Raw genomic sequence first — 26,128 nt, 5'->3', positions numbered from 1 at the left:
TAAGGAGCAGTGAGGATATTCTGTGTCCCTGCTGCCACCACTAGGGGGAGCTAAGGAGCAGTGAGGATATTCTGTGTCCCTGCTGCCACCACTAGGGGGAGATAAGGAGCAGTGAGGATATTCTGTGTCCCTGCTGCCACCACTAGGGGGATATAAGGAGCAGTGAGGATATTCTGTGTCCCTGCTGCCACCACTAGGGGGATATAAGGAGCAGTGAGGACATTCTGTGTCCCTGCTGTCACCACTAGGGGGAGATAAGGAGCAGTGAGGATATTCTGTGTCCCTGCTGCCACCACTAGGGGGAGATAAGGAGCAGTGAGGATATTCTGTGTCCCTGCTGCCACCACTAGGGGGATACAAGGAGCAGTGAGGATATTCTGTGTCCCTGCTGCCACCACTAGGGGGATATAAGGAGCAGTGAGGATATTCTTGTTCCTGCTGCCACCACTAGGGGGATATAAGGAGCAGTGAGGATATTCTGTGTCCCTGCTGCCACCACTAGGAGGATATAAGGAGCAGTGAGGATATTCTGTGTCCCTGCTGCCACCACTAGGGGGAGATAAGGAGCAGTGAGGATATTCTGTGTCCCTGCTGCCACCACTAGGGGGATATAAGGAGCAGTGAGGATATTCTGTGTCCCTGCTGCCACCACTAGGGGGAGCTAAGGAGCAGTGAGGATATTCTGTGTCCCTGCTGCCACCACTAGGGGGAGCTAAGGAGCAGTGAGGATATTCTGTGCCCCTGCTGCCACCACTAGGGGTATATAAGGAGCAGTGAGGATATTCTGTGTCCCTGCTGCCGCCACTAGGGGGATATAAGGAGCAGTGAGGATATTCTGTGTCCCTGCTGCCACCACTAGGGGGAGATAAGGAGCAGTGAGGATATTCTGTGTCCCTGCTGCACCACTAGGGGGAGATAAGGAGCAGTGAGGATATTCTGTGTCCCTGCTGCCACCACTAGGGGGATATAAGGAGCAGTGAGGATATTCTGTGTCCCTGCTGCACCACTAGGGGGAGCTAAGGAGCAGTGAGGATATTCTGTGTCCCTGCTGCCACCACTAGGGGGAGATAAGGAGCAGTGAGGATATTCTGTGTCCCTGCTGCCACCACTAGGGGGATATAAGGAGCAGTGAGGATATTCTGTGTCCCTGCTGCCACCACTAGGGGGATATAAGGAGCAGTGAGGATATTCTGTGTCCCTGCTGCCACCACTAGGGGGATATAAGGAGCAGTGAGGATATTCTGTGTCCCTGCTGCCACCACTAGGGAGAGCTAAGGAGCAGTGAGGATATTCTGTGCCCCTGCTGCCACCACTAGGGGGAGCTAAGGAGCAGTGAGGATATTCTGTGCCCCTGCTGCCACCACTAGGGAGAGCTAAGGAGCAGTGAGGATATTCTGTGTCCCTGCTGCCACCACTAGGGGGATATAAGGAGCAGTGAGGATATTCTGTGTCCCTGCTGCCACCACTAGGGGGAGATAAGGAGCAGTGAGGATATTCTGTGTCCCTGCTGCCACCACTAGGGGGATATAAGGAGCAGTGAGGATATTCTGTGTCCCTGCTGCCACCACTAGGGGGAGATAAGGAGCAGTGAGGATATTCTGTGTCCCTGCTGCCACCACTAGGGGGAGCTAAGGAGCAGTGAGGATATTCTGTGTCCCTGCTGTCACCACTAGGGGGAGCTAAGGAGCAGTGAGGATATTCTGTGTCCCTGCTGCCACCACTAGGGGGAGCTAAGGAGCAGTGAGGATATTCTGTGTCCCTGCTGCCACCACTAGGGGGAGCTAAGGAGCAGGATGACTGTTAGTCACTGCCCCATAAGCCCAATGTTATATGTGTCTGCCTTCATTCCCCCTGATGGACGCTGGGTCCAGGTTATGAGAATAATCAGCACACAATTTCAGACATATTTAGATTAAAAAAGAGAGAAAAAAAATTGGCTGATCTACCGCGAGAGGGTTTCAATAAACCTTATTAGACTGTGTCGCGCCCCTTTAACAGAATTCCATTGCTAAAAAAAAAGAATCTGGTAAAGTCAGAAGCCGACACCTCACAGGTTTGTCTTCTCTGTCCAGGTGAAGTTCTGGTCCCAGCACATCTCCTTCATCCTGGTGGGGATCATCATCGTCACTTCCATCCGGGGACTCCTCATCACTCTGACAAAGGTAAGCGGCCTCTGTGGGCTCAGCACTATGTGCCGGCGAGGCGTCAGCAGGACGTAGTAAATTTCACTAAGTCCTAAACCTATTGGCCAATACGTTTTTTTTAAATGTCTTATTTTGCACCAAATCTGGGGTGTACGACTTCAATTCTGACACTTTATTAAATGGCGCACCTTGAATGCAAGTTACTCCAGCTCATTGTTCCCTGCTGTACAGACTTGCCACCACCAGAGGGCGAACAGGAGTAGCTGCTGTGCAACCCGGCTGACACTGTAGACAAATTGCTCCCCCTTGTGGTGACAACAGGTAGCAAGTGTGTGTATATGGGGGAAGAGAAGCATCGCTGTAATCAAAGAATCACTAGAGCCCCATGTATAAAAAATGCATTAAATTTAAAATGCCATGTATGCTTATTAATTCTATAGCGGCTCTCAGTGATGCCGCTTATCCCAAGAAATCTGTATTATCTAACTGTGAAAATCCAACACGTGATCTGTTTCCCTTTGTCATTGGACATTAAAAAATGTGATATTTGTTTTCTTTTTAGTTCTTTTATGCCATCTCCAGCAGCAAATCCTCCAATGTGATTGTTCTTCTCATAGCCCAGATCATGGTGAGTAGATTGTTGTACCCCACTCAGGGTTAGGGATATTACATCTTCCAAAATAAGAAACAACCTGCATTTTTTTTTTATACTAACCAGGTATTCAATTGCTTAATACTGTATACATTTACTACTATTCCTGTCTTCTGATGTAGAACTTCTATAATTCCCTCCTAGAGCTCCCTGTATACAAAGATACATGATAAGATCCTGTCTGCAGTCACCACTAGGGGGAGCTCCCTGTATACAGAGATATATGATAAGATCCTGTCTGCAGTCACCACTAGGGGGAGCTCCCTGTATACAGAGATACATGATAAGATCCTGTCTTCAGCCACCACTAGGGGGAGCTCCCTGTATACAGAGATACATGATAAGATCCTGTCTGCAGTCACCACTAGGGGGAGCTCCCTGTATACAGAGATACATGATAAGATCCTGTCTGCAGACACCATTAGGGGGAGCTCCCTGTATACAGAGATACATGATAAGATCCTGTCTGCAGTCACCACTAGGGGGAGCTCCCTGTATACAGAGATACATGATAAGATCCTGTCTGCAGCCATCACTAGGGGGAGCTCTCTGTATACAGAGATACATGATAAGATCCTGTCTGCAGCCACCACTAGGGTGAGCTCCCTGTATACAGAGATACATGATAAGATCCTGTCTGCAGCCACCACTAGGGGGAGCTCCCTGTATACAGAGATACATGATAAGATCCTGTCTGCAGCCACCACTAGGGGGAGCTCCCTGTATACAGAGATACATGATAAGATCCTGTCTGCAGCCACCACTAGGGGGAGCTCCCTGTATACAGAGATACATGATAAGATCCTGTCTGCAGCCACCACTAGGGTGAGCTCCCTGTATACAGAGATACATGATAAGATCCTGTCTGCAGTCACCACTAGGGGGAGCTCCCTGTATACAGAGATACATGATAAGGTCCTCTCTGCAGCCACCACTAGGGGGAGCTCCCTGTATACAGAGATACATGATAAGATTCTGTCTGCAGCCACCACTAGGGGGAGCTCCCCGTATACAGAGATACATGATAAGATCCTGTCTGCAGCCCCACTAGGGGGAGCTCCCTGTATACAGAGATACATGATAAGATCCTGTCTGCAGCCACCACTAGGGGGAGCTCCCTGTATACAGAGATACATGATAAGGTCCTGTCTGCAGCCACCACTAGGGGGAGCTCCCGGTATACAGAGATACATGATAAGATTCTGTCTGCAGTCACCACTAGGGGGAGCTCCCTGTATACAGAGATACATGATAACATCCTGTCTGCAGCCACCACTAGGGGAAGCTCCCTGTATACAGAGATACATGATAAGATCCTGTCTGCAGCCACCACTAGGGGGAGCTCCCTGTATACAGAGATACATGATAAGATTTTGTCTGCAGTCACCACTAGGGGGAGCTGCCTATATACAGAGATACATGATAAGATTCTGTCTGCAGCCACCACTAGGGGGAGCTCCCTATATACAGAGATACATGATAAGATTCTGTCTGCAGCCACCACTAGGGGGAGCTCCCTGTATACAGAGATACATGATAAGATCCTGTCTGCAGCCACCACTAGGGGGAGCTCCCTATATACAGAGATACATGATAAGATTCTGTCTGCAGTCACCACTAGGGGGAGCTCCCTGTATACAGAGATACATGATAACATCCTGTCTGCAGCCACCACTAGGAGGAGCTCCCTGTATACAGAGATACATGATAAGATTTTGTCTGCAGTCACCACTAGGGGGAGCTGCCTATATACAGAGATACATGATAAGATTCTGTCTGCAGCCACCACTAGGGGGAGCTCCCTATATACAGAGATACATGATAAGATTCTGTCTGCAGTCACCACTAGGGGGAGCTCCCTGTATACAGATACATGATAAGATCCTGTCTGCTGCCACCACTAGGGGGAGCTCCCTGTATACAGAGATACATGATAAGATCCAGTCTGCAGCCACCACTAGGGGGAGCTTCCTGTATACAGAGATACATGATAAGATCCTGTCTGCAGTCACCACTAGGGGGAGCTCTCTGTATACAGAGATACATGATGAGATCCTGTCTGCAGTCACCACTAGGGGGAGCTCCCTGTATACAGAGATACATGATAAGATCCAGTCTGCAGCCACCACTAGGGGGAGCTCCCTGTATACAGAGATACATGATGAGATCCTGTCTGCAGCCACCACTAGGGGGAGCTCCCTGTATACAGAGATACATGATAAGATCCTGTCTGCAGTCACCACTAGGGGGAGCTCCCTGTATACAGAGATACATGATAAGATCCTGTCTGCAGCCACCACTAGGGGGAGCTCCCTGTATACAGAGATACATGATAAGATCCTGTCTGCAGCCACCACTAGGGGGAGCTCCTTGTATACAGAGATACATGATAAGATCCAGTCTGCAGCCACCACTAGGGGGAGCTTCCTGTATACAGAGATACATGATAAGATCCTGTCTGCAGTCACCACTAGGAGGAGCTCCCTGTATACAGAGATACATGATAAGATCCTGTCTGCAGCCGCCACTAGGGGGAGCTCCCTGTATACAGAGATACATGATAAGATTCTGTCTGCAGTCATCACTAGGGGGAGCTCCCTGTATACAGAGATACATGATAAGATTCTGTCTGCAGTCATCACTAGGGGGAGCTCCCTGTATACAGAGATACATGATAAGATTCTGTCTGCAGTCACCACTAGGGGGAGCTCCCTGTATACAGAGATACATGATAAGATCCTGTCTGCAGCCACCACTAGGGGGAGCTCCCTGTATACAGAGATACATGATAAGATCCTGTCTGCAGCCACCACTAGGGGGAGCTCCCTGTATACAGAGATACATGATAAGATCCTGTCTGCAGTCATCACTAGGGGGAGCTCCCTGTATACAGAGATACATGATAAGATCCTGTCTGCAGTGACCACTAGGGGGAGCTCCCTGTATACAGAGATACATGATAAGATCCTCTCTGCAGTCACCACTAGGGGGAGCTCCCTGTATACAGAGATACATGATAAGATTCTGTCTGCAGCCACCACTAGGGGGAGCTCCCTGTATACAGAGATACATGATAAGATTCTGTCTGCAGCCACCACTAGGGGGAGCTCCCTGTATACAGAGATACATGATAAGATCCTGTCTGCAGCCACCACTAGGGGGAGCTCCCTGTATACAGAGATACATGATAAGATCCTGTCTGCAGTCACCACTAGGGGGAGCTCCCTGTATACAGAGATACATGATAAGATCCTGTCTGCAGCCACCACTAGGGGGAGCTCCTTGTATACAGAGATACATGATAAGATTCTGTCTGCAGTCACCACTAGGGGGAGCTCCCTGTATACAGATACATGATAAGATCCTGTCTGTGGCCACCACTAGGGGGAGCTCCCTGTATACAGAGATACATGATAAGATCCTGTCTGCAGCCACCACTAGGGGGAGCTCCCTGTATACAGAGATACATGATAAGATCCTGTCTGCAGTCACCACTAGGGGGAGCTCCCTGTATACAGAGATACATGATAAGATTCTGTCTGCAGCCACCACTAGGGGGAGCTCCCTGTATACAGAGATACATGATAAGATCCTGTCTGCAGCCACCACTAGGGGGAGCTCCCTGTATACAGAGATACAAGATAGAAATGATAAAGTTACAGTTATTGGAATAAGAATAAAAAAATGAAAGCTCCCCCAGTTTACCAGTAATGAAGGGGTTAAACTGCACAATGAGCAGTATAAAAAAAGTAAAGAACTATAATAAAAAGTCATAATTAATAGGATCTGTTGTGGGTTTTTTCCTTTGAGATCGTCCCCACCTCATTATTGCCTTTTCTGCAGACCATTACTATCAGCTATGAAAATTGTGCCAGGTTGTAAGATAACGAGCACCGAATAGTCGGATGGTCGTCTCAGGACCGACACCGACTGAGGTCTAGTGAATCTGCTCCTTTGGAGTTTGTCAGATTCGCTCATCTCTGCGTACATAGGAACAGACTACGGCTGTGAGATCAGCGAGGGTCAGGGTATCATTTTTTAGCTCTGGGATGTAAATAATGATTGTGTCCATCCACTGACAGGAAGCCAAGGTCTCGATAGTGGAGAGAATTAGGGACAAAAATACACTACAGACCAAAAGTTTGGACACACCTTCTCATTTTAAGATTTTTCTGTGTTTTCATGACTATGAAAATTGTACATTCACACTGAAGGCATCAAAACTATGAATTATCACATGTGGAATTATATACTTAACAAAAAAGTGTGAAACAACTGAAATTATGTCTTATATTCTAGGTTCTTCAAAGTATCCGCCTTTTGCTTTGATGACTGCTTTGCACACTCTTGGCATTCTCTTGATGAGCTTCAAGAGGTAGTCACCGGGAATGGTCTTCCAACAATCCTGAAGGAGTTCCCAGAGATGCTTAGCACTTGTTGGCCCTTTTGCCTTCACTCTGCGGTCCAGCTCACCCCAAACCATCTCGACTGGGTTCAGGTCTGGTGACTGTGGAGGCCAGGTCATCTGGCGTAGCACCCCATCACTCTCCTTCTTTGTCAAATAGCCCTTACACAGCCTGGAGGTGTGTTTGGGGTCATTGTCCTGTTGAAAAATAAATGATGGTCCAATTAAACGCAAACCGGATGGAATAGCATGCCGCTGCAAGATGCTGTGGTAGTCATGCTGGTTCAGTATGCCTTCAATTTTGAATAAATCCCCAACAGTGTCACCAGCAAAGCCCCCCACACCATCACACCTACTCCTCCATGCTTCACGGTGGGAACCAGGCATGTAGAGTCCATCCGTTCACCTTTTCTGCGTCGCACAAAGACACGGTGGTTGGAACCAAAGATCTCAAATTTGGACTCATCAGACCAAAGCACAGATTTCCACTGGTCTAATGTCCATTCCTTGTGTTCTTTAGCCCAAACAAGTCTCTTCTGCTTGTCGCCTGTCCTTAGCAGTGGTTTCCTAGCAGCTATTTTACCATGAAGGCCTGCTGCACAAAGTCTCCTCTTAACAGTTGTTGTAGAGATGTGTCTGCTGCTAGAACTGTGTGGCATTGACCTGGTCTCTAACCTGAGCTGCTGTTAACCTGCGATTTCTGAGGCTGGTGACTCAGATAAACTTATCCTCAGAAGCAGAGGTGACTCTTGGTCTTCCTTTCCTGGGGCGGTCCTCATGTGAGCCAGTTTCTTTGTAGCGCTTGATGGTTTTTGCCACTGCACTTGGGGACACTTTCAAAGTTTTCCCAATTTTTCGGACTGACTGACCTTCATTTCTTAAAGTAATGATGGCCACTGGTTTTTCTTTACTTAGCTGCTTTTTTCTTGCCATAATACAAATTCTAACCGTCTACTCAGTAGGACTATCAGCTGTGTATCCACCAGACTTCTGCACAACACAACTGATGGTCCCAACCCCATTTATAAGGCAAGAAATCCCACTTATTAAACCTGACAGGGCACACCTGTGAAGTGAAAACCATTTCCGGTGACTACCTCTTGAAGCTCATCAAGAGAATGCCAAGAGTGTGCAAAGCAGTTATCAAAGCAAAAAGTGGCTACTTTGAAGAACCTAGAATATAAGACATCATTTCAGTTGTTTCACACTTTTTGTTAAGTATATAATTCCACATATGTTAATTCATAGTTTTGATGCCTTCAGTGTGAATGTACAATTTTCATAGTCATGAAAATACAGAAAAATCTTTAAATGAGTAGGTGTCCAAACTTCTGGTCTGTACCAGAATTTTTTTTCAGTCCGGCTGTGAAATGTTCTCCTCCATGTTTGTCCTTCTAGGGAATGTACTTCGTCTCCTCTGTCCTCCTGATCCGGATGAGCATGCCCTTGGAGTACCGCACCATCATTACCGAGGTTCTAGGAGAGCTGCAGTTCAACTTCTACCACCGCTGGTTCGATGTCATCTTTCTGGTCAGCGCCCTGTCCAGCATCCTCTTCCTGTACCTGGCACATAAGCAAGCACCAGAAAAACACATGGCTGTGTAACCCACGGCATGGACCACCAGGAGAGACAGATGGGAGTATCTGGGTGGTGCCTCATATTGGTATCTCTTAGTGGTGCCCTCTGGTGATGCCCCTTGGTGGTTCCTCCTAGTGGTTCTTCTTGGTGGTTCCTCTTGGTGGTATCTCCTAGTGGTGCCTCCGGGTGGTATCTCTTGGTAGTGCTTCCTAGTGGTACATCTTGGTGGGGCCACTCAGTAGTATCTCCTGGTGGTTCCTCTTGATCGTAGCTTTAAGTGGTGCTTCCTAGTAGTGCCTCTTGATGGTATCTTTTCGTGGTATCTCCTGGTGGTGCCTTTTGATGGTGCCTCCTGGTGGTTATCTCCTGAAAGTATTTCCTGTGGTATTTCAGTATCTCAGCCTGGCCTGGAGGAGAAATCCATTAGAAATAACTTGGTAGGGTTGAGTCATCGGACTGCAGAGAATGACTCTGCTGAAATTTTGTTTTGAGACATAGGGCTTCCACACAACTCCTCAAATTCTTGGTATTGTTTAAAGGGTTAATAGATGTGAGGGCCCCGCTCACAAGATAGATATGAGACCCGCAGATATCAGACAATTATGTACGGTAATTCTTTTGGAACTATCCTTTATGTCCTAGACCATAATAACATGATAAAAATTGCTATGATCTCAGAAGAAAGAATATATTATTTAAATGTTATAAAATTGAGAAAAAGCAGCCGTAATGACGGGCATATTCGTCGGCGTCCAGTCTTTCCAGTTGCGGCCGATGAGGAAGATGCTGATTTTACGGGACCGTGTCCTATGGATCCATAGATCGGACTATAAGATTTTATGGATAATCAGATGCTGGATTACTTGAAGATTTTTTTTATTTTTTTTTCTTATTAAATTTTTTTTTGATTTTACAAAATGTCTTTTCTCCATCTTTTTACTTTACTTTCTTGTGTACGGTCAACTTAGCTTTATGAGTTTGTAATATGGAGGTGTACATAAAATAAAATTCCAGTAAGCTAGCTCACACCTCTCTAAATTTCACTAATCCAGCAGGCAAAGAAACTGGGCGGGGATGAGGAAGCGAGAGTGGGATTTTGTCTCTACAGGAAGTGAGGGTGGGACTTTGTCTACAGGAAGTGAGGGCGGGACTTTGTCTACAGGAAGTGAGGGCGGGACTTTGTCTACAGAAAGTGAGGGCGGGACTTTGTCTACAGGAAGTAAGGGTGGGACTTTGTCTACAGGGAGTGAGGGTGGTGCTTTCTCTACAGGAAGTGAGGGTGGGACTTTGTCTACAAGAAGTGAGGGTGGGACTTTGTTTACAAGAAGTAAGGGTGGGATTTTGTCTCTACAGGAAGTGAGAGTGGGGTTTTGTCTCTACAGGAAGTAAGGATGGGGCTTTGTTTCTACAGTAAGTGAGGTGGGGCTTTGTCTCTACAGGAAGTGAGAGTGGGGTTTTGTCTCTACAGGAAGTAAGGATGGGGCTTTGTTTCTACAGTAAGTGAGGTGGGGCTTTGTCTCTACAGGAAGTGAGAGTGGGGTTTTGTCTCTACAGGAAGTAAGGATGGGGCTTTGTTTCTACAGTAAGTGAGGTGGGGCTTTGTCTCTACAGGAAGTGAGAGTGGGGTTTTGTCTCTACAGGAAGTAAGGATGGGGCTTTGTTTCTACAGTAAGTGAGGTGGGGCTTTGTTTCTACAGTAAGTGAGGTGGGGCTTTGTTTCTACAGTAAGTGAGGTGGGGCTTTGTCTACAAGAAGTGAGGGTGGGGCTTTGTTTCTACAGGAAGTAAGGGTGGGGCTTTGTCTCTACAGGAAGTGAGGGTGGGGCTTGATCTCTACCGAAAGTGAGGTGGGGCTTTGTCTACAAGAAGTGAGGGTGGGGCTTTGTCTCTACAGGAAGTGAGGGTGGGGCTTTGTTTGTACAGAAAGGGAGGTGGGGCTTTGTCTACAAGAAGTGAGGGTGTGGCTCTTTGTTTCTACAGGAAGTAAGGGCGGGGCTTGATCTCTACAGAAAGTGAGGTGGGGCTTTGTCTACAAGAAGTGAGGGTGGGGCTCTTTGTTTCTACAGGAAGTAAGGGCGGGACTTTGTCTCTACAGGAAGTGAGGGCGGGGCTTGGCCTCTACAGTAAGAGTGGGTGAGGTTTTGTATCTTCAGGAAGTGAGGACGGGGCTTTGTCTCTACAGGAAGTGAGGGCGTTGCTTTGTCTACCGGAAATGAGGGCGTTGCTTTGTCTACAGGAAGTGAGGGTGGAGATTGGACTCTACAGGAAGAGTGGGTGTGGCTCTGTCTCTACAGGAAGTGAGGGCGAGGCTTTGTCTACAGAAAGTGAGGGTAGGACTTTGTCTCCCTACAGGAAGGTGAGGGTGGAGGTTTTGTAGCTCTACTGGAATTGGATGTGTGGCTTTGTCTCAACAATAACTAAGGGTGTGGCTTTGTCTCTACAGCAATGTTCCCCCAACTCCAGTCCTCAAGAGCCACCAACAGCGCAGGTTTTCGGGATTTCCTTAGTATTGCCCAGGTGATAATTCTACCACCTGTGCAATACTAGGGAATTTCTAAAAACCTGCCCTGTTGGCTTGTGAGGACTAAGTTGGAGAACAATGCTCTGTGGGAAGGTGAAGGTGGTGCTTTGTTTCTATAGGAAGTAGAGGTGGGGCTTTGTGTCTCTACAGGAAGTGAGGCTGGGACTTTGTCTCTACAGAAGGTAGGGGTGGAGCTTTGTCTGCAGGAAGTAGGGTGGAGCTTTGTCTCTGCAGGAAGTGAGGCGTGGATTTGTATCGCTACAGGAAGTGAGGTGTGGCTTTGTATCTCTACAGGAAATGGAGGTGTGGCTTTCTTTGTACAGGAAATGAGGGCGGGTCTTTGTATTTCTAAGGTATATGTATATATGTATATGTAGTTGCTGCTTAGTCTTCCAGCTTATGTTCTTTTTAACTGCATTCCGGCATTACAGAGAGGCAGGCCATTGGACAGTTGCAAGAGCAACTCATGGTGGAATACTACCAAAAGGAAGTTCCAGCACCTATAGATCTGATAGAATGCTGTTAAAGAGGAACTGCCAAGATATAGATCATGAAAGTGGGGCAGCCCCTGGATAAGTTAGACTGGTATGTGCAACAAGAGCTGGGGGATGAGGGAAGCGATGACATGTGCAGAAACATCCATCTGGAGTCACCAATTAACTTTATTTTATTAACAACTGTTACTATGGACAGATATCGCCCTTAGCTGCAGCCTTATTGGACGTGTGACTTCCATCTCGTCTCTCACCGACTCTCGTGATGTCGATCTCCCGAGCCTCAGAGAAGCAAAACAAGTCATAAAAGTGAAATATTTTACTGCCACAATTCTCCAGAGGTTAATTATTACCAAACGACCATAAATAATCAACCCAGGGCCAAGGCTTAATAATACGAGCTCCTCTCCCTGCCCACCCAGCACGGAACCTTGGATCTTGTGTTAGTGCTACAATCGCTTTGGTCTCGGAGTATCATTGACGGAGGCGGAATCCTCCAGAGTTTCTCATGTTTGGCCATAGGTGGGACCTCTCCTGGTCTTGGTGTCTACAGAGCGGTGTCGTCATCATTTTTTGGAGACTCATTTGAACTTTTAGTTTCCTGCAGGATTGGAACAGTACAGTAAAAATATATTGATTAATCCCACGATGTAAATGGCACCATAAATCGGAGGTAGTAAATGTTGCTATTACACCCATCAAAGTCTACGCGCACCAGTTAACTCATTTCTGCAGCCAACAATGTGCAGAGAAGCAAGCAGTCTAAAAATATTTTTAATGAATCACAATTGCAAAAATTATCTTTGGCCCCAAATCCATGCATTTAAGTAGAAAAAAATGCATTTAACGGTATATTATTTTTTAAGTGGACCTCCCTTTTTTTCCTTAATAAAATATTCAGAGCTTTATTTACCCTCCCCCCCAGTCTAGTGTTGTGTTTGTGCTGCCGCCTTGGTCTCTGTTTGGCTGCAGTAGGGAAGTTACTCACTGAGCATATCCTCTACATCAGCACAGCCCCTTAGCTTAGTGATTGGCTGCAGCGCTGTTAAAATCGACACTACAGCCAAACAACAGGGATGGGGCAGCGGCAGAGACGAAGTGCTGGAATTTTTATTGTAAGAGTGGTCACAGTATAATATTCTCTACTGTAAGAGCAGTTATCACAATTCAATTCTTTACGGTAAAAGCGGTTACAGTACATGACTATCGGCCTGAAGAAGATGCCCAGATTAATTCTATAAAAGATGTGTTTCTTAAGAAAGATGTGGCCGGAATGAATTTTCTTTCCTTGAGCTATATGTGTGTTCTTTAATCCTTACAAACCATGTTAATATTTCATCTCACCGTTTCGATGGGTTCTGGAGCTGATCTTGCTTTGCTAGGTGGAGTTTTTTGGTTGGTGTTGGTCTCCGCTACAGGTTCAGCTTTGTTGGGTGATTTATTTTGGGTGGAACTTGGAGGAGGAGAATTTTTTGTTTCCGGAGCAGGTTCAGCTTTACTTGGTGGGTTATTTTGGGTGGAACTTGGAGGAGGAGAATTTTTTGTTTCCGGTGCAGGTTCAGCTTTACTTGGTGGATTATTTTGGGTGGAACTTGTTGGAGGAGGATTTTTTGTTTCTGGTGCAGGATCAGCTATACTAGGTGGGTTATTTTGAGTGGGATTTGTAGGAGGAGGATTTTTAGTTTCCGTTGCAGGTTCAGCTTTGCTGGGTGGATTATTTTCGGTGGAAGTTGCTGGAGTTGGATTTTTGGTTTCCGGTGCAGGTTCAGCTTTGCCTGGTAGATTATTCTGGGTGGAATTTGTAGGAGGAGGATTTTTGGTTTCCGGTGCAGGTTCAGTTTTGCTGGGTGAATTATTTTGTGTGGAACTTGTAGGTGTATTTTTGATTTCCGGTAGAGGGACAGCCATTGATGAAGTTATTTGGATGTTTTGCGCCTTAAAGTGCTCATAACCCTCTCGTGAAACCACCAGTAATGTAACGTTCCCGCCTGCTTCTTTGATTTTCAACACAACGTCATCATACGCCTCCTTCTCCACGTTCACACCATTGACTTCAACCAAGAAGTCCTCTTCTTTGATTCCAGCCACATCTGCAGGACCACCCTTGATAACCTTTAAATAAAACAAAGATATGTTTTTAAAATTTGGAAAATGAAGAGCATCCAGGTAGAATTTAACCAAATCCTAAGTATATAAGCAGATCCTTATCTAAATTTGGATGTGACCAAACTCTCTACTCATCGTTGACCAAGTAAATGGGACTGGTCAAAAGTGGACCTGCTTCCGAAATGTTTTTCTAATGAAAGGGTTTTCGATCCAAAAGTGAACCACTATGAGTTCAGAGAGCATATTAACCCATCTAGTTAATAAAAAAAAAAAATGACAAATGCCCTGGAAATCTTCTTGATGGCTCAAAAGAATCAAGACAGGTCAAAAGACCTGCCGAAGGTTATAAAACACCAAAGTACCAAACTGCTGTAGTGAGAGGAGCACTATCCAAAACCAAGTGGCCATTAAAAACGTTAACATAGCCCACCCTTCGAGAAGTTCTCTTGACCCAGTTTTCTTTCCCAATGTGTGAACTCTAAAGCACAGCACAATCCCCAAACTTAGCTTTATGTTGCCACCATCGGCAATAGTCTTTGATGCTATCACCCCTACCACCATCTGCAATGATTTACCTGCTTAAGGAACTGTCCTGGGACATCTTTGATAGCATTGAGGTTAAAGCCAAAACCTGAGCTGCCCTTTGTCAGTCGGCATAGTCTGGGCTTGTGTTTTGGATCAGGAGATGTGGTGGCTGCAGGTTTAACCGGCGCTGGTGCCGGGGCTGGCTTGGCAAGCGTTTCTGTTGGTTTTGGAGTTTCTGTTTTTATTGGTGTCGGAGTCTTTGATGTTTTTAGATACAGGAATGCGGAAATGCCTGCCTGAAAACCAAACGTTCAGAACATTATACTCTTCTTCTAGACCCCCTGGTAGTAAATCCACCTTCTTCACACCGGACACTTACCTTGGTGTATATTTCATCTGTCGCTTTGTTTGAGATCAGCAGGCTGGTCTTGTTTCCCCCCTTCTGGATGGCTTCCACCACCTGTTCGTGCTCGAAGGCCTCCACGGATTCTCCATTCACAGCGACGATGCGGTCATATTCCTTGAGGCCAGCTTTGTGTGCTGCGCTTTTCTGGTCAATTTCTACAATGAAGTGGCCTGCGAAGAACATAGTAGTCACAATATTTATGAATACTGTTTTGCGATAGATTATTTTTACTGTGGTAACCAACAATATTTTGATTTGTGCCTAAACCACCATCACCAACTGCTAAGCTGAAGGGGCAGAAGGGCTAATTCGATTGCTGTTCCCCTTAAAAAGTTGGGATTCGCAGAAGACAGACCCATCTTCAGATAGTCCCTCTCTCCCCTAACATTGTATTTCCTTTTTGTAAAGGTTCTCCTAAATACAAGTTTAGGAAAATCTGATTAATAGTGCCAGCAAAATGAGGTGACTGCTGCCAATCTGACAACACATTTTTAGCAATTGGTCTTCTTCCTATTATTCAAATTTTGACAGGCTATGACCTGTATGATAAGGAGACTGCAGTGCTGAGAGCAGGGTTGTCTGTTTCTTATTGCTTCATTAATCAGATTTTTGTCAACTAAATTTAGATAAAGATGCTCAGTGAGTGGTGAATCGGATACTGTTTTTTAATCAACTGTGCAATTTTTCTAGGATGGTCCCTGGGAATGGAGCCTGTAGGATTAACTCAAATGTACTGTCTATCCGTTCATTGTCTTAAAGAGACCTGCCACTTGCTCAAAAAATTCAGCTTATTAAAATTCCCTGAGCTCCCCTGTTTCTGTCGTTTTTTTCCATTTTGCTCTGTGTTGCTCCATTGCAGAGATATTCACATTTGTTGCTTTAGGAGTGCAGTATGTGAAATTTCTTCTTGTAGCTCAGATGGGCGTTTCTTCAGAGTCTCCTCTGAGGGTGTGTGCGCTTTCACCCTTCCCTCCCAAAGAATGCCAGTAATAGCGCAACAGCTGATCTAGCGGTGCTAGATACTGCCTAGCTGTGATGAAGCGCGTCTGGGTGGGAAAGGGTGAAAGCACGTGCCCACAGAGATGACTGAAGAAATGTCTAGAGATTTCCCATAACGCTCCAAAGAAAACAAATGTGAATATTTCTGCAATGGAGCGTTGCAGCACAAAACGGAAAAAAGTGCCAGGGCTAGGGGAGCTCAGGGATTTCTACAAGGTTTTTAACTCAATTTTTTGAGCAAGTGACAGGTTCTCTCTGAAAATGTCTGAAAATGACCATTGTTAAAATCGTTACTGTTCCCCTTGTGAAGGGAATGGTACTTGCATTTTCCAATCATCGCTGCCAGTGGTAGATTGTATGGGGACATACCCAGGGGAATACAATTGCTCAGTTGACCATTTATTTATATATTTCCAGAGGAACAGCACAATACTTAGTTCCGGGAAAACAATAGTTTTTAATGGGAAAAGAACAGACCTTTCAGGAGAGGTCCTCTTTAGAGCCCCCTTATTTTTACCTAAGCGCACGACCCCACTCACAGTAAAGTGATTCCTATATTGGTCAGTGGATCCACCGGCCACGTTTATTTGTTACCTCTATGGTTTTTCTCCTGTCTCAGATAAAATCCATAGCCATCTGCTTCCTTCTCCAGCCCCACCATCCTCGGAGGGTTCGGCAGTAGCTGCAGGTTCGCCTCGTCTGCTGTGATTTTTTTCTTCTTTTGATCGAAGTAATCAGCGGTTTCTTTATCGGCCACCAGGAACATGACAGAATCTCCGGAATCCTTCACCTGCGGGAAACAGCGAGATGCCATATATCACGCCAGATCATGGTGACGACAGTGCTCCCATTCACTGACCGCAAGCGGAGATATTGAAAATAATGCCAAATTAAACCAATTAGAAAGTAGTTGATTTTTTTTATAGCATATATTTAACAACTTTTTCAAACACACCTGTAAAAAATAGTTTGGTGACTTGCACCAAGTTTTTGGCACCTTTTAGATCGTCAGAAAATGAAAAGAGAAATGTAGTATTGTGCCATACAGCAGACACTTTCCCAGTAAATCATGGTCCTTTTTTTAACACTTTTATAACTGGGAAGTGCTGGAAAAAAAAAGTTGCAATTTTTTTGCTCAAAAATTGTTCCTTTTTTTTTTTTTTTTTTTTTTTTTTAAAGTTCAGTCTTCTGCCAAAAACTGGAGGAAACTATTGATAATCCATGACATACAGTTGCTTCTCACAAAATTAGAATTTTAATTTTGCGAAAAGCACCTGTAGTTATAGGGTTAACAATAAAATTCTGACTGCCTGCAGTCACCACTAGGGGGAGCTCATTGAATATAAATGTTACCCATCTGTCTCGGATCCTTGTTTTTCTTCCCTCACCCCGGTCCGCTAGACTTTCTTGTGCTCCACGTTAGACTTTGCAAGTAGCCCGGTGTGCTCCCATGTGTTGAACTTCCAAGGCCAATATAAGGCATCCCAAGACACACACCTGTGTCTTGGAATTAAGACTTTCAAGTATGACTTTTAGTTTGTGTGTCTGTCCTGCGGCTTCCATTAACCCTTCTAACCTGTCTATTTGCGGCTTTCAGGACTTTAAGACTTTTTAGTTTACCTTTGCTGTGTGTCCACCTGTGGCTTCCAGGATGTCTCATGTCTGCTTGCTGCTTCCATGACTTTATTAAGACTTTTAGCTTACCCTTGCTATGTGTTTGCCTGTGCCCTCCTGGATGTCTCTATCCTGCCTGCGGGTTCCTGCATAACGCTTGCCCCCTCTGTAGTCTCCTGAACATCTCCCGCCTCCTACAAGTCTCCCACCTGTCAGCTATCTCCAGCATCCCACCTGCTTGCCTGTGTTCTCCTGGACATCGCCCGTCTACCATCAGTTTTCACCATCCCACCCGCCTGTGGTCTCCTGGATGTCTCCTGCCTACAGTCTCTTGGACATCTGCCTTCCTGCCTGGGATCTCCTGGACATTTCCCACCTGCTTGTTGTTTCCATCATCCTGCCTGCGGTGTCCTTGAAGATTCCTTCCTGCTTGCCTCCGGTTTCCAGCATTCCACCTACCTACCCGTGGTCTCCTGTCCCTCAGCTGTCAGATTTCTGCTTGCTCAGCAGTTTAACCTTGAACCTGCTCGTAACAGGATTGGGGGGTTGCAAATGGTAATGCCATGGCAGTTGGGGGTCTACTGGAGGCCCCTGTGTCGGCCATGCTTGAAAAAAATAGTAGAAATAAAGAACAGAATGTCACACGGACCCCAAAACATTACTGATAAAAACTACAGCTCGTTCTGCAAAAAAAAATCAAGCCCTTATACAGCTCTATCGATGGAAAAAATTGTAAAGGGAAGAAATTCCTGCTGAGACTCTGCCTCCCAAAGACCCATATACACCTTGATCCGGTCCTGTCGCTCTGGCACCAGGGCCTTTGTGTGACTGCTGCTTCTGCCCGATAGCCATACCCCCAGCTATAATCATACCTTCTTGACCAGTTGATCGTAGGTGTCCGATTCAATGTTCTTGCCGTTTACTTCGATTAATCGGTCACCTTCCTTGACGCCGGCTGTAGCAGCCACACCGCCTGCCGCCAGGGTGTCCAGGAAAAAGCCTTTGGTGCCTAAAGGGCAGGAAATCCCATGAGAAGCATATCTGGATAAATGTATAATATCAATAATGTCAGAGGATTATGACATTGTCAAGAGGTTCTTTTTAACCTAAGCAACTCAACTTTGACGATTTTGGTGCAACATCCAACCGATTGAATATGTTAATCTGCATCCTGAGAGAGGGGCATGCCATAGTACAGCCTAGCCAAGGCTTTCTATTGATAATACTGTTATATGGGTTCATCGTGGAAAGATTAAAAAAAAAACAGGTTGCTTTAGTCCACAGATTTTATGTGGCATTGCAGGACAACTCCTTTCACTTCAATGTAGTCAAACTGCATTATCAGACACAACTCACAGATGGATGTGGCGCTGTCTTAGGAAGAAAGCCAACATTTTTCTTTATCCCTGGACACTTTGCGACTTCTTACCTTTTGGCGCTTTTAAGGAGAATCCAAAAGAACCTTTGCCTTTCACCAAGTAGCAGAGCCTTGGTTTTGGCATCTCTGCTTCTCCTGAAGGTGCTTTATTCTCAGACGGTGCTTTATTCTCAGATGGTGCTTTATTCTCAGATGGTGCTTTATCTCCAGATTTATCCACTGGACTCTTCTTGGAATTTAAGTAAGAAACTTCGTCCTGAACTGTCAGGCTCACAGAAGAACCACTGGCTTGAATCATTTCCACCACCTGTGGATGGTCAAACAAAAATCACCATCATGACACTGCTGCAGGACACGAAAAAGCAACCTCTGCCCTGGGAAAATACTGCTCCCAAACAAACCGTGACAGCCGCAATGCTGGGAGTTGTAGTTTAACACAATCTAGCCTGCCGAAACGTGCTCACCCTTCAATGGGACAACTTATTCTCTAGTCACATCTAACATCGTGGCAACACGGTGTCCATTTGGCTGCATCCTATCTGTGACTACAGCTCCTGTACGGATCCATGTGTCCCCATGGTATCAGACTACAAAAAAAACCATGCGTAGTCTGACTGTGCAGTCACGTGCTTCTACTTCACCACATATATGGTGTCTCAATATAAATTAGAGGCTTCCAAGACAGCATGTCCCTTAGACTTTTAAAAGAGAGCCCCGTATGTATGTTGTGACTGCCGCTCCACCTCGTCTCTACTGAATCAGATTAACTCGTATTTTCCAACAGTGTCTATGAAATATCCAGCGATCTGGAGTCCAGGAGGGGTTGGTTTAATGCAAACCGTATCCAAAAGTGGACATTTCCTACCGCAGCTCCATCCATTCCCTATACGGCTGTTGGAGTGCAACGCTCATCAGCCCCATTGGGAATGAATGAAGTGGTAGCGAAGCATCCGCACTGCTGCTTATCCTTACAGGGCAAAAGTTCCTATTGTCCCCATCGGTGCCAGTCCCAACAGTCGAACCCCCACCGATCAACAAGTTATCGCTATTCCGCTGGATAGGTGATAACTTATTTTTACCGCTATAAATGTCCTGATTTTTAAAAAGCAAATATTAATATACAGTCATATAAACTGCCATTTGGAAAGAATGGGCAGTGGACACCGCCACATTCCCAAAGTGGTGTGGTCTCCAGGGCATGTCCTCCTCCATATAATTTGTCCCCATACTCTACCACTTACTAATCTACTGAAATAAGTTACGGTAGATTGATATAACCTGGTTACAGGATCTGACTACACTGGGTTTGTTTGTAGTCTGTAACCATGGAGACACAGACTTGCATAGGAGGCCTTGGCAAAAAAAAAGGTAGATTTTAATTTTAAGAATATTTGTCATTTTATTATTTAAGGCTGGTTTCACATTTGCGTTTTTTGCCGCTGCATTTTAGCGCAAAAAAACGCATGAGTTTTTTTTCCTATATTTAACATTAAAAACGCATGCGTTTTTTGTATGCGTTTTGCCGCGTTTGACGACGAATGCGTCGTTTCTATGCTTGCGTTTTGTTGCGGAAATGCAACATGTAGTAATTTCTAGAGGCGTTTTTTTGCTGCAAAAAAACGTATTGCTGTCTATGTAAACGCATGCGTTTTTAAGCACATGCGTTTGGTTGCATTTTTAAACGCATGCGTTTCAATAGAAAAAAACAAGAATACACACTGATAAGCCACCCCCCACCGTCAAGGTGATAAAGGGATCCTAACCCTAACCCTACCCCTAACCCTAGGGATCCTATCCCTACCCCTAACCCTAGGGATCCTAACCCCAACCCTAGCTATTTCTATTTATAGTGGGTTTTCTTGTTGATTTTGATGATTGGCAGCTGTCACACACTTCTCAGCATGCGTTTCAAAAACGCAAACGCAGGAAAAAACGCATGTAAACGCGTCAAAACGCCGTGTTTTTTTTACCGCATGCGAAAACGCATGCGTCTAAAAAATGCAGCATTTGCACGCTTTTACATGCGTTTTTTTCACCACCTGCGTTTGCGTTTTAAACGCTGCGTTTTTAAACGCAAATGTGAAACTAGCCTTAATTGGTTTTGGATAGTAAAGAGTAAAAAAACTCGCCCAATCCTAATACAGCCACTTAACCTCTTTCCTACCCTAGACCTGAGTTATCAAGGAAATACTGGTTGGCATGGAAATTCTACTTAACAACCCCATTGAAAAGACTGGTAGCGAAGTTCATCCATATATCAAGTCTCGAAAAGTCTCCGTTACCTTAGCGTGTTCTGTGTCATCCACAAACTTCCCATTGACCTTCAGGACTCGGTCTCCATCTTTTAACCCAGCTTTATCTGCGATGCTTCCACTCTCCACCGACCGAACGAGGTGACCGGGTACATCCTGCTCTACGCGCAAGAAAAATCCGTAGCCTTTTCCATCCTTTTTGGTTAAAGAGCACTCACGGGTCTTGGCGTCCAGGGCCATGTCTGTGGTAGAGGAATATACATATGTATTATAGACCGGGGACATGGAAAACAAAGTCAACTATCGGAATAGGAGTCATCGTCCAGTAATGCTACACTCAGGTTGGGTTATAATCAGTATGGCCGCCATTATCATATCTACTGTAACTCATCAATAAAGGTTCCAAGTTCCCTTTTTCCCCAAAGAACTTTCTTCTTTGTCAAGAGGTCACAAGATATTTTTTTTCCTTCTATCTCAGCAATAAGTCAAAGGACGATTCTACCCCAACCTGAAAATTCCAATATGCCTTTAGGTGGGAGTCTGGAAAGTTCTACTTTGAGTGCTTTTCTACTAATTCCGCTCATCGGATGCATTGGCTCTCTCGGTGACTATGAAGCTGATTTCAAGGGTAACCAGTCGTCACCATGTGACCTCCTTCCCCCTGAAGCGTTTTTTGCTGCTGTTTTTGCATAATCGGTGCAAACCTCCAGGGTTTTGCCACAATTTTGAGCAAATTTTAGCTGCAGTGCTGTAAAGATGAATATCCAGTGAAATTTAATCCCCAGTGACTATCACGGGCAGGCATGGGGCAGCTAAAGCATAATCTCATATAACAACACCCTATAAGTTTGCGTCTTGTGAATTTGACATAGGGTCAGGATTCTTAAACGGGTATTCCAGCCTTAGACATTTATGGCATATCCACACGAAACCTTTGACGGATGCAAATCCCCCCTTTGGGGTTCACACCTATCTGTTGGTACTGGGCTGCCCAAACCCCGGTCCATGATGAGCGATTGACCTTGGCGAGGAGGAATGGAGAAGGAATGGAGTGAAGGAATGGAGAGATGGCCGCGAAGACATGCTGCCTACAAAATTTAATGGAGAGAGACGGGAACATCCGCGCCCTCCTATCCATTCATTTTCAACCTTGACTTGGCGGCCACCTCCCCAAGTTTGATTGGGGTGTGAGGACTCGTTTTCTAGAGGTGGAACTTTCAAAAGGGGGCCCTGTTTTTGACATAGAGGTGGAACTCGCATCTATCAGAGATACATGGCAGATCGTAACGATGGACAGTCATTGTCTAAGATGTAAATAGTCCTTTAACTTCAGTTAAAGATTTAGGTTTTGCTCAAGTTCTCTTTTTAGAAAAGTCATAAAGATCACAAAATGCCAAATCTAGTGCTGCCCACAATCTAGAAAAGTCCCCAAACCAAAAGGTCTGAAGTTCTTCTGCACGCATTTAGGAGGAAACGCACAGAGTGGTTGGAGCTTTTCCGTCAGGCTTGCAGATTGTGTTCCAATATAAAATCTTATCCCATATAAATACCTGCAGCTCTGGGCACTAAATTATAAACCCCTTTATATAGTCTGCACACACATCCACCCAAACCTTACCTGTCAGATGTGGTGGGGAGGTCGGCTGGCTGTCCTCTCGCTGAGGATTAAGTCTTACCTTGTGTTGGCACGGATCAGCTGGACTTTGGTTGGGCAAAGGTTGAATTAAAAGATGATCTATTTAACTCCGCATTAGTGGATAACCAGGGAATTTTATCTCCTGTCAGTACTTTTACTGTTAGCACTGCATAGTACAGTACAAAATAAATAAATATATACACATATATTATATGATAATATAAAACATATATAAAGTATGCAGAGATTGAAAAAACCTATAATATAAGAAAAATAGAGTAAGAAAAAAGTATAAAAAAATGCAGTGAATAGAAATATATATATATATATATATATATATATATATATATATACAGAAGAAGTCCATAAGAAATGATGAGGGCACTCACCGCATAGAATATACGAAAGTTCCTTTATTGAAGATAAAACATCCAGACAACGGTCATGGCCGGGGGAGAGGCAACTCGTGCGAGCAGGGGTGGACAACGGCCGTTTCGCGCTGTCTTGCGCTTCAACGGGTCCTGTTGAAGCGCAAGACAGCGCGAAACGGCCGTTGTCCACCCCTGCTCGCACGAGTTGCCTCTCCCCCGGCCATGACCGTTGTCTGGATGTTTTATCTTCAATAAAGGAACTTTCGTATATTCTATGCGGTGAGTGCCCTCATCATTTCTTATGGACTTCTTCTGAATTCAAAGACTGTTTTCCCTGAAGGAGCACCCCGCAGTTAATACGGTGTTTTGCAGCACAGAGACCATCGTTGTTCCCGCAGTGGTGAGTTTGCGATATTGACCCGACTAGGGTAGTGCCGCTATTTTTTCGTATCTTTTGCTTGGACTTTATATATATATATACATTTATATTTTAAGGAGAGCGAGCATAAAAAGATAGAGGAATATATAAAAATAGAGAAACCAGAGAGAAAAAAAATAGGACAAAAACCCATATATACAAAGACTGGCAATCCGTGACACTCAATCATGTATAAAATACATACGAAAAAATAAATAACTAATAACATTTTCGTACTTTGAGATCAGGCATCTAGTTTATTTTTTTATTTTAATGTAAAAAATGTAATGCGGAAGAAAAAATATATAAAAAAAGCTTTTTTATAATGTATAGAAAGCTAAAAAGATATATAATGATATAAAAAAGAATTTAGAATATCAAAAAGAGCAAGTGTAAAAAGATAGCGAAACATGTTATAAAAATAGTATAAAACTATGCATAGGGTATAGAAAGCTAAAAAAAATATATACAGTTTATAATTTACAAAAAAATAAAGTCTAAAAAGGTAAAAAATAATGTTACAAAAAAAAAGTATAGAAAATATGTTTAAAAAGTAGCTTAAAGAAAAAAAAAAAACAATCATGAGTAGAGCAAAGCCGGCCCTACAGTAAGTTGCATGTAACCCTGTAAAAGACAGTACATATATATATATATATATATATATATATATATATATATATATATATATATATATATATATATATATATATATGTGTATATATACACTGAAGAGCAAAAGGCTAACAATGTTTTGACCTTCTGACTTTCAGGCTCCATATCTCACCGTCCACTACAAGTTCTGATGTGAGACCACCGTCATTTTATAGACAATCATCTTGTCTATCTCATATAAATTTACCTTGCGACTATTTAGCATGTGATTAGTTATGCAAATTCTTGTCATGTCACTGCACTTTTTCTGTTTTTCTCCTAAAATCCCTACATTTTAATTTTTATTATTTTGTTAGTATTTTGTAAATCCACCTTTGCCTTTCACCACGGCCTGAATCCTTCTAGGTAGATCAGATTCATCCATGTCTCAACCAAAATCTGATCCCAGGTCTCTTCTACACATTACCAAAGTTGGTGCATATTGGTTGCATCACTTGGGTCTGTATCCAGCTTATTCTTCAACTTTACTCACAGGTGTCTGATTGGGTTGAGGTCTGGAGACTGTGGGGACAATCCAGCTCCTCTACTTCATTGTCATTGAACCATTCCTTCGCCAATCTCGATGTATGCTTCAGGTCGTTGTCCTGCTGGAACATTATGTCGTCCTTTTCTTACCCATAGTACTCAAGTGTATAAAGTAACTCATCTTGTAGGATTCTCACATACAGCTCAGCACTGAGACCACCATCGATCCTGGTCAAGTATCCAACGCCTCTGGCTGTGAAACATCCTCAAATCATCAGGCTTCCTCCACCAAACTTCATAGTTGCTTCAATTTCCCGATCCGTTAGCCTCTTTTTCCCTTGTTTCTTCCAGACCCATTTGCCCCATCAGAGCCGTCTATTGACTTTCGTGTCATCGATGCAAATCACCCGTTTCCAATCTTCCACCATTCACTTTTCATACTTTTTTTTGCAAACCCAAGACGACGCTTCTTTTGACGATATTGAAGTTGAGGCTTCTTCACCTTTTTTCAGGACCATTCCTTGTGTAACGTGCGTTTCACGGTGCTTGCATGGACACCTGTGATCTCACTATTATGAAGCATATGAGCCTCCTACACTGCTGTGTTTTCAGCACCAGAACCGATAGACCTTGTCATGAGCCAAATTGTTGACTCCAATATTTTGCCTGGACATCGACCTCTTGGCTTTTCAATGCATGGACGGACTTCATTTCGTATTCTTCCAACTGTCCTGGAACTCACATGATGCAGTTTGGCAATTTTCTTGGCCGAGAGAACGCTGTTGATGAGGCGGATGATGCTGTTTCTCTTTTCTTTGGAAATCTTCATGGCTTCTCCTCGATTCAAACCAGGGAACATTCTCTTGGGAATCAGCCTAATAACACATTGAGCTATTAGGGTATGTGCCGATGATCCAGAACTGGCAGCGCTTTGGAAACAGCGCATGTTCCCTGTGTCCATCAAAACTATGAATTAACATGTGGAATTATATACTTAACAAAAAAGTGTTAAACAACTGAAAATATGTCTTATATTCTAGGTTCTTCAAAGTAGCCACCTTTTGCTTTAATGACTGCTTTGCACACTCTTGGCATTCTCTTAGTTTTTGCAACTGCACTTGGGGACACTTTCAAAGTTTTCCCAATTTTTCAGACTGGCTGACCTTCATTTCTTAAAGCAATAATAGCCACTTGTTTTTCTTTACTTAGCTGTTTTTTTCTTGCCATAATATATTCAGTAGGACTATCAGCTGTGTATCCACCAGACTTCTGCACAACACAACTGATGGTCCTAACACCATTTATAAGGCAAGAAATCCCACTTATTAAACCTGACAGCGCACACCTGTGAAGTGAAAACCATTCCCGGTGACTACCTCTTGAAGCTCATCAAGAGAATGCCAACACTGTGGCCAAATATTATTTGCTCATCTGCAAGGCAGTATAGAAAGTATACATTCACTCTATGCTTGGTCTGAGGTCACCCTACCTC

At 44.4% G+C, this 26,128-nt stretch overlaps 2 protein-coding genes across 8 annotated transcripts in view; one reads left to right on the top strand and one right to left on the bottom strand.

Annotated features, from left to right (window-relative positions):
• Nucleotides 1-9,807, top strand: part of GPR89B (G protein-coupled receptor 89B) — a 36,247-nt gene extending 26,440 nt beyond the window's left edge. For 3 of the 7 annotated variants that reach the window (XM_077293788.1, XM_077293789.1, XM_077293787.1), the window contains exons 13-15: nucleotides 2,073-2,162; nucleotides 2,707-2,772; nucleotides 8,600-9,692. In XM_077293788.1, the coding sequence (XP_077149903.1) occupies nucleotides 2,073-2,162; nucleotides 2,707-2,772; nucleotides 8,600-8,806 (363 nt within the window). In that variant the 3' untranslated portion in view covers nucleotides 8,807-9,692. Of the gene's footprint in view, nucleotides 1-2,072; nucleotides 2,163-2,706; nucleotides 2,773-8,599 lie in introns of all 7 variants that reach the window. The other 4 variants (XR_013223667.1, XR_013223668.1, XM_077293786.1 and 1 more) reach the window with 3 other exon arrangements.
• Nucleotides 9,808-11,944: 2,137 nt separating this feature from the next.
• PDZK1 (PDZ domain containing 1) lies at nucleotides 11,945-22,752 on the bottom strand. Its single transcript, XM_077293784.1, has 9 exons — nucleotides 22,693-22,752; nucleotides 21,105-21,316; nucleotides 18,874-19,129; nucleotides 18,317-18,453; nucleotides 16,425-16,620; nucleotides 14,805-15,001; nucleotides 14,476-14,721; nucleotides 13,139-13,906; nucleotides 11,945-12,395 (listed from the first exon to the last, which is right to left on the bottom strand). Exons 2-9 carry the CDS (start codon nucleotides 21,312-21,314, stop codon nucleotides 12,342-12,344), a joined length of 2,064 nt encoding a protein of 687 aa, XP_077149899.1. The 5' UTR covers nucleotides 21,315-21,316; nucleotides 22,693-22,752; the 3' UTR covers nucleotides 11,945-12,341.
• Between the last annotated feature and the right edge of the window lie 3,376 nt (nucleotides 22,753-26,128).

Source organism: Ranitomeya variabilis, chromosome 3 (assembly GCF_051348905.1).
Source record: "Ranitomeya variabilis isolate aRanVar5 chromosome 3, aRanVar5.hap1, whole genome shotgun sequence".
Taxonomy (NCBI): Eukaryota; Metazoa; Chordata; class Amphibia; order Anura; family Dendrobatidae; genus Ranitomeya; species Ranitomeya variabilis.
The sequence above is the reverse complement of the archived record's forward strand: the minus strand, read 5'-3'. Positions and strand labels throughout refer to the sequence as shown.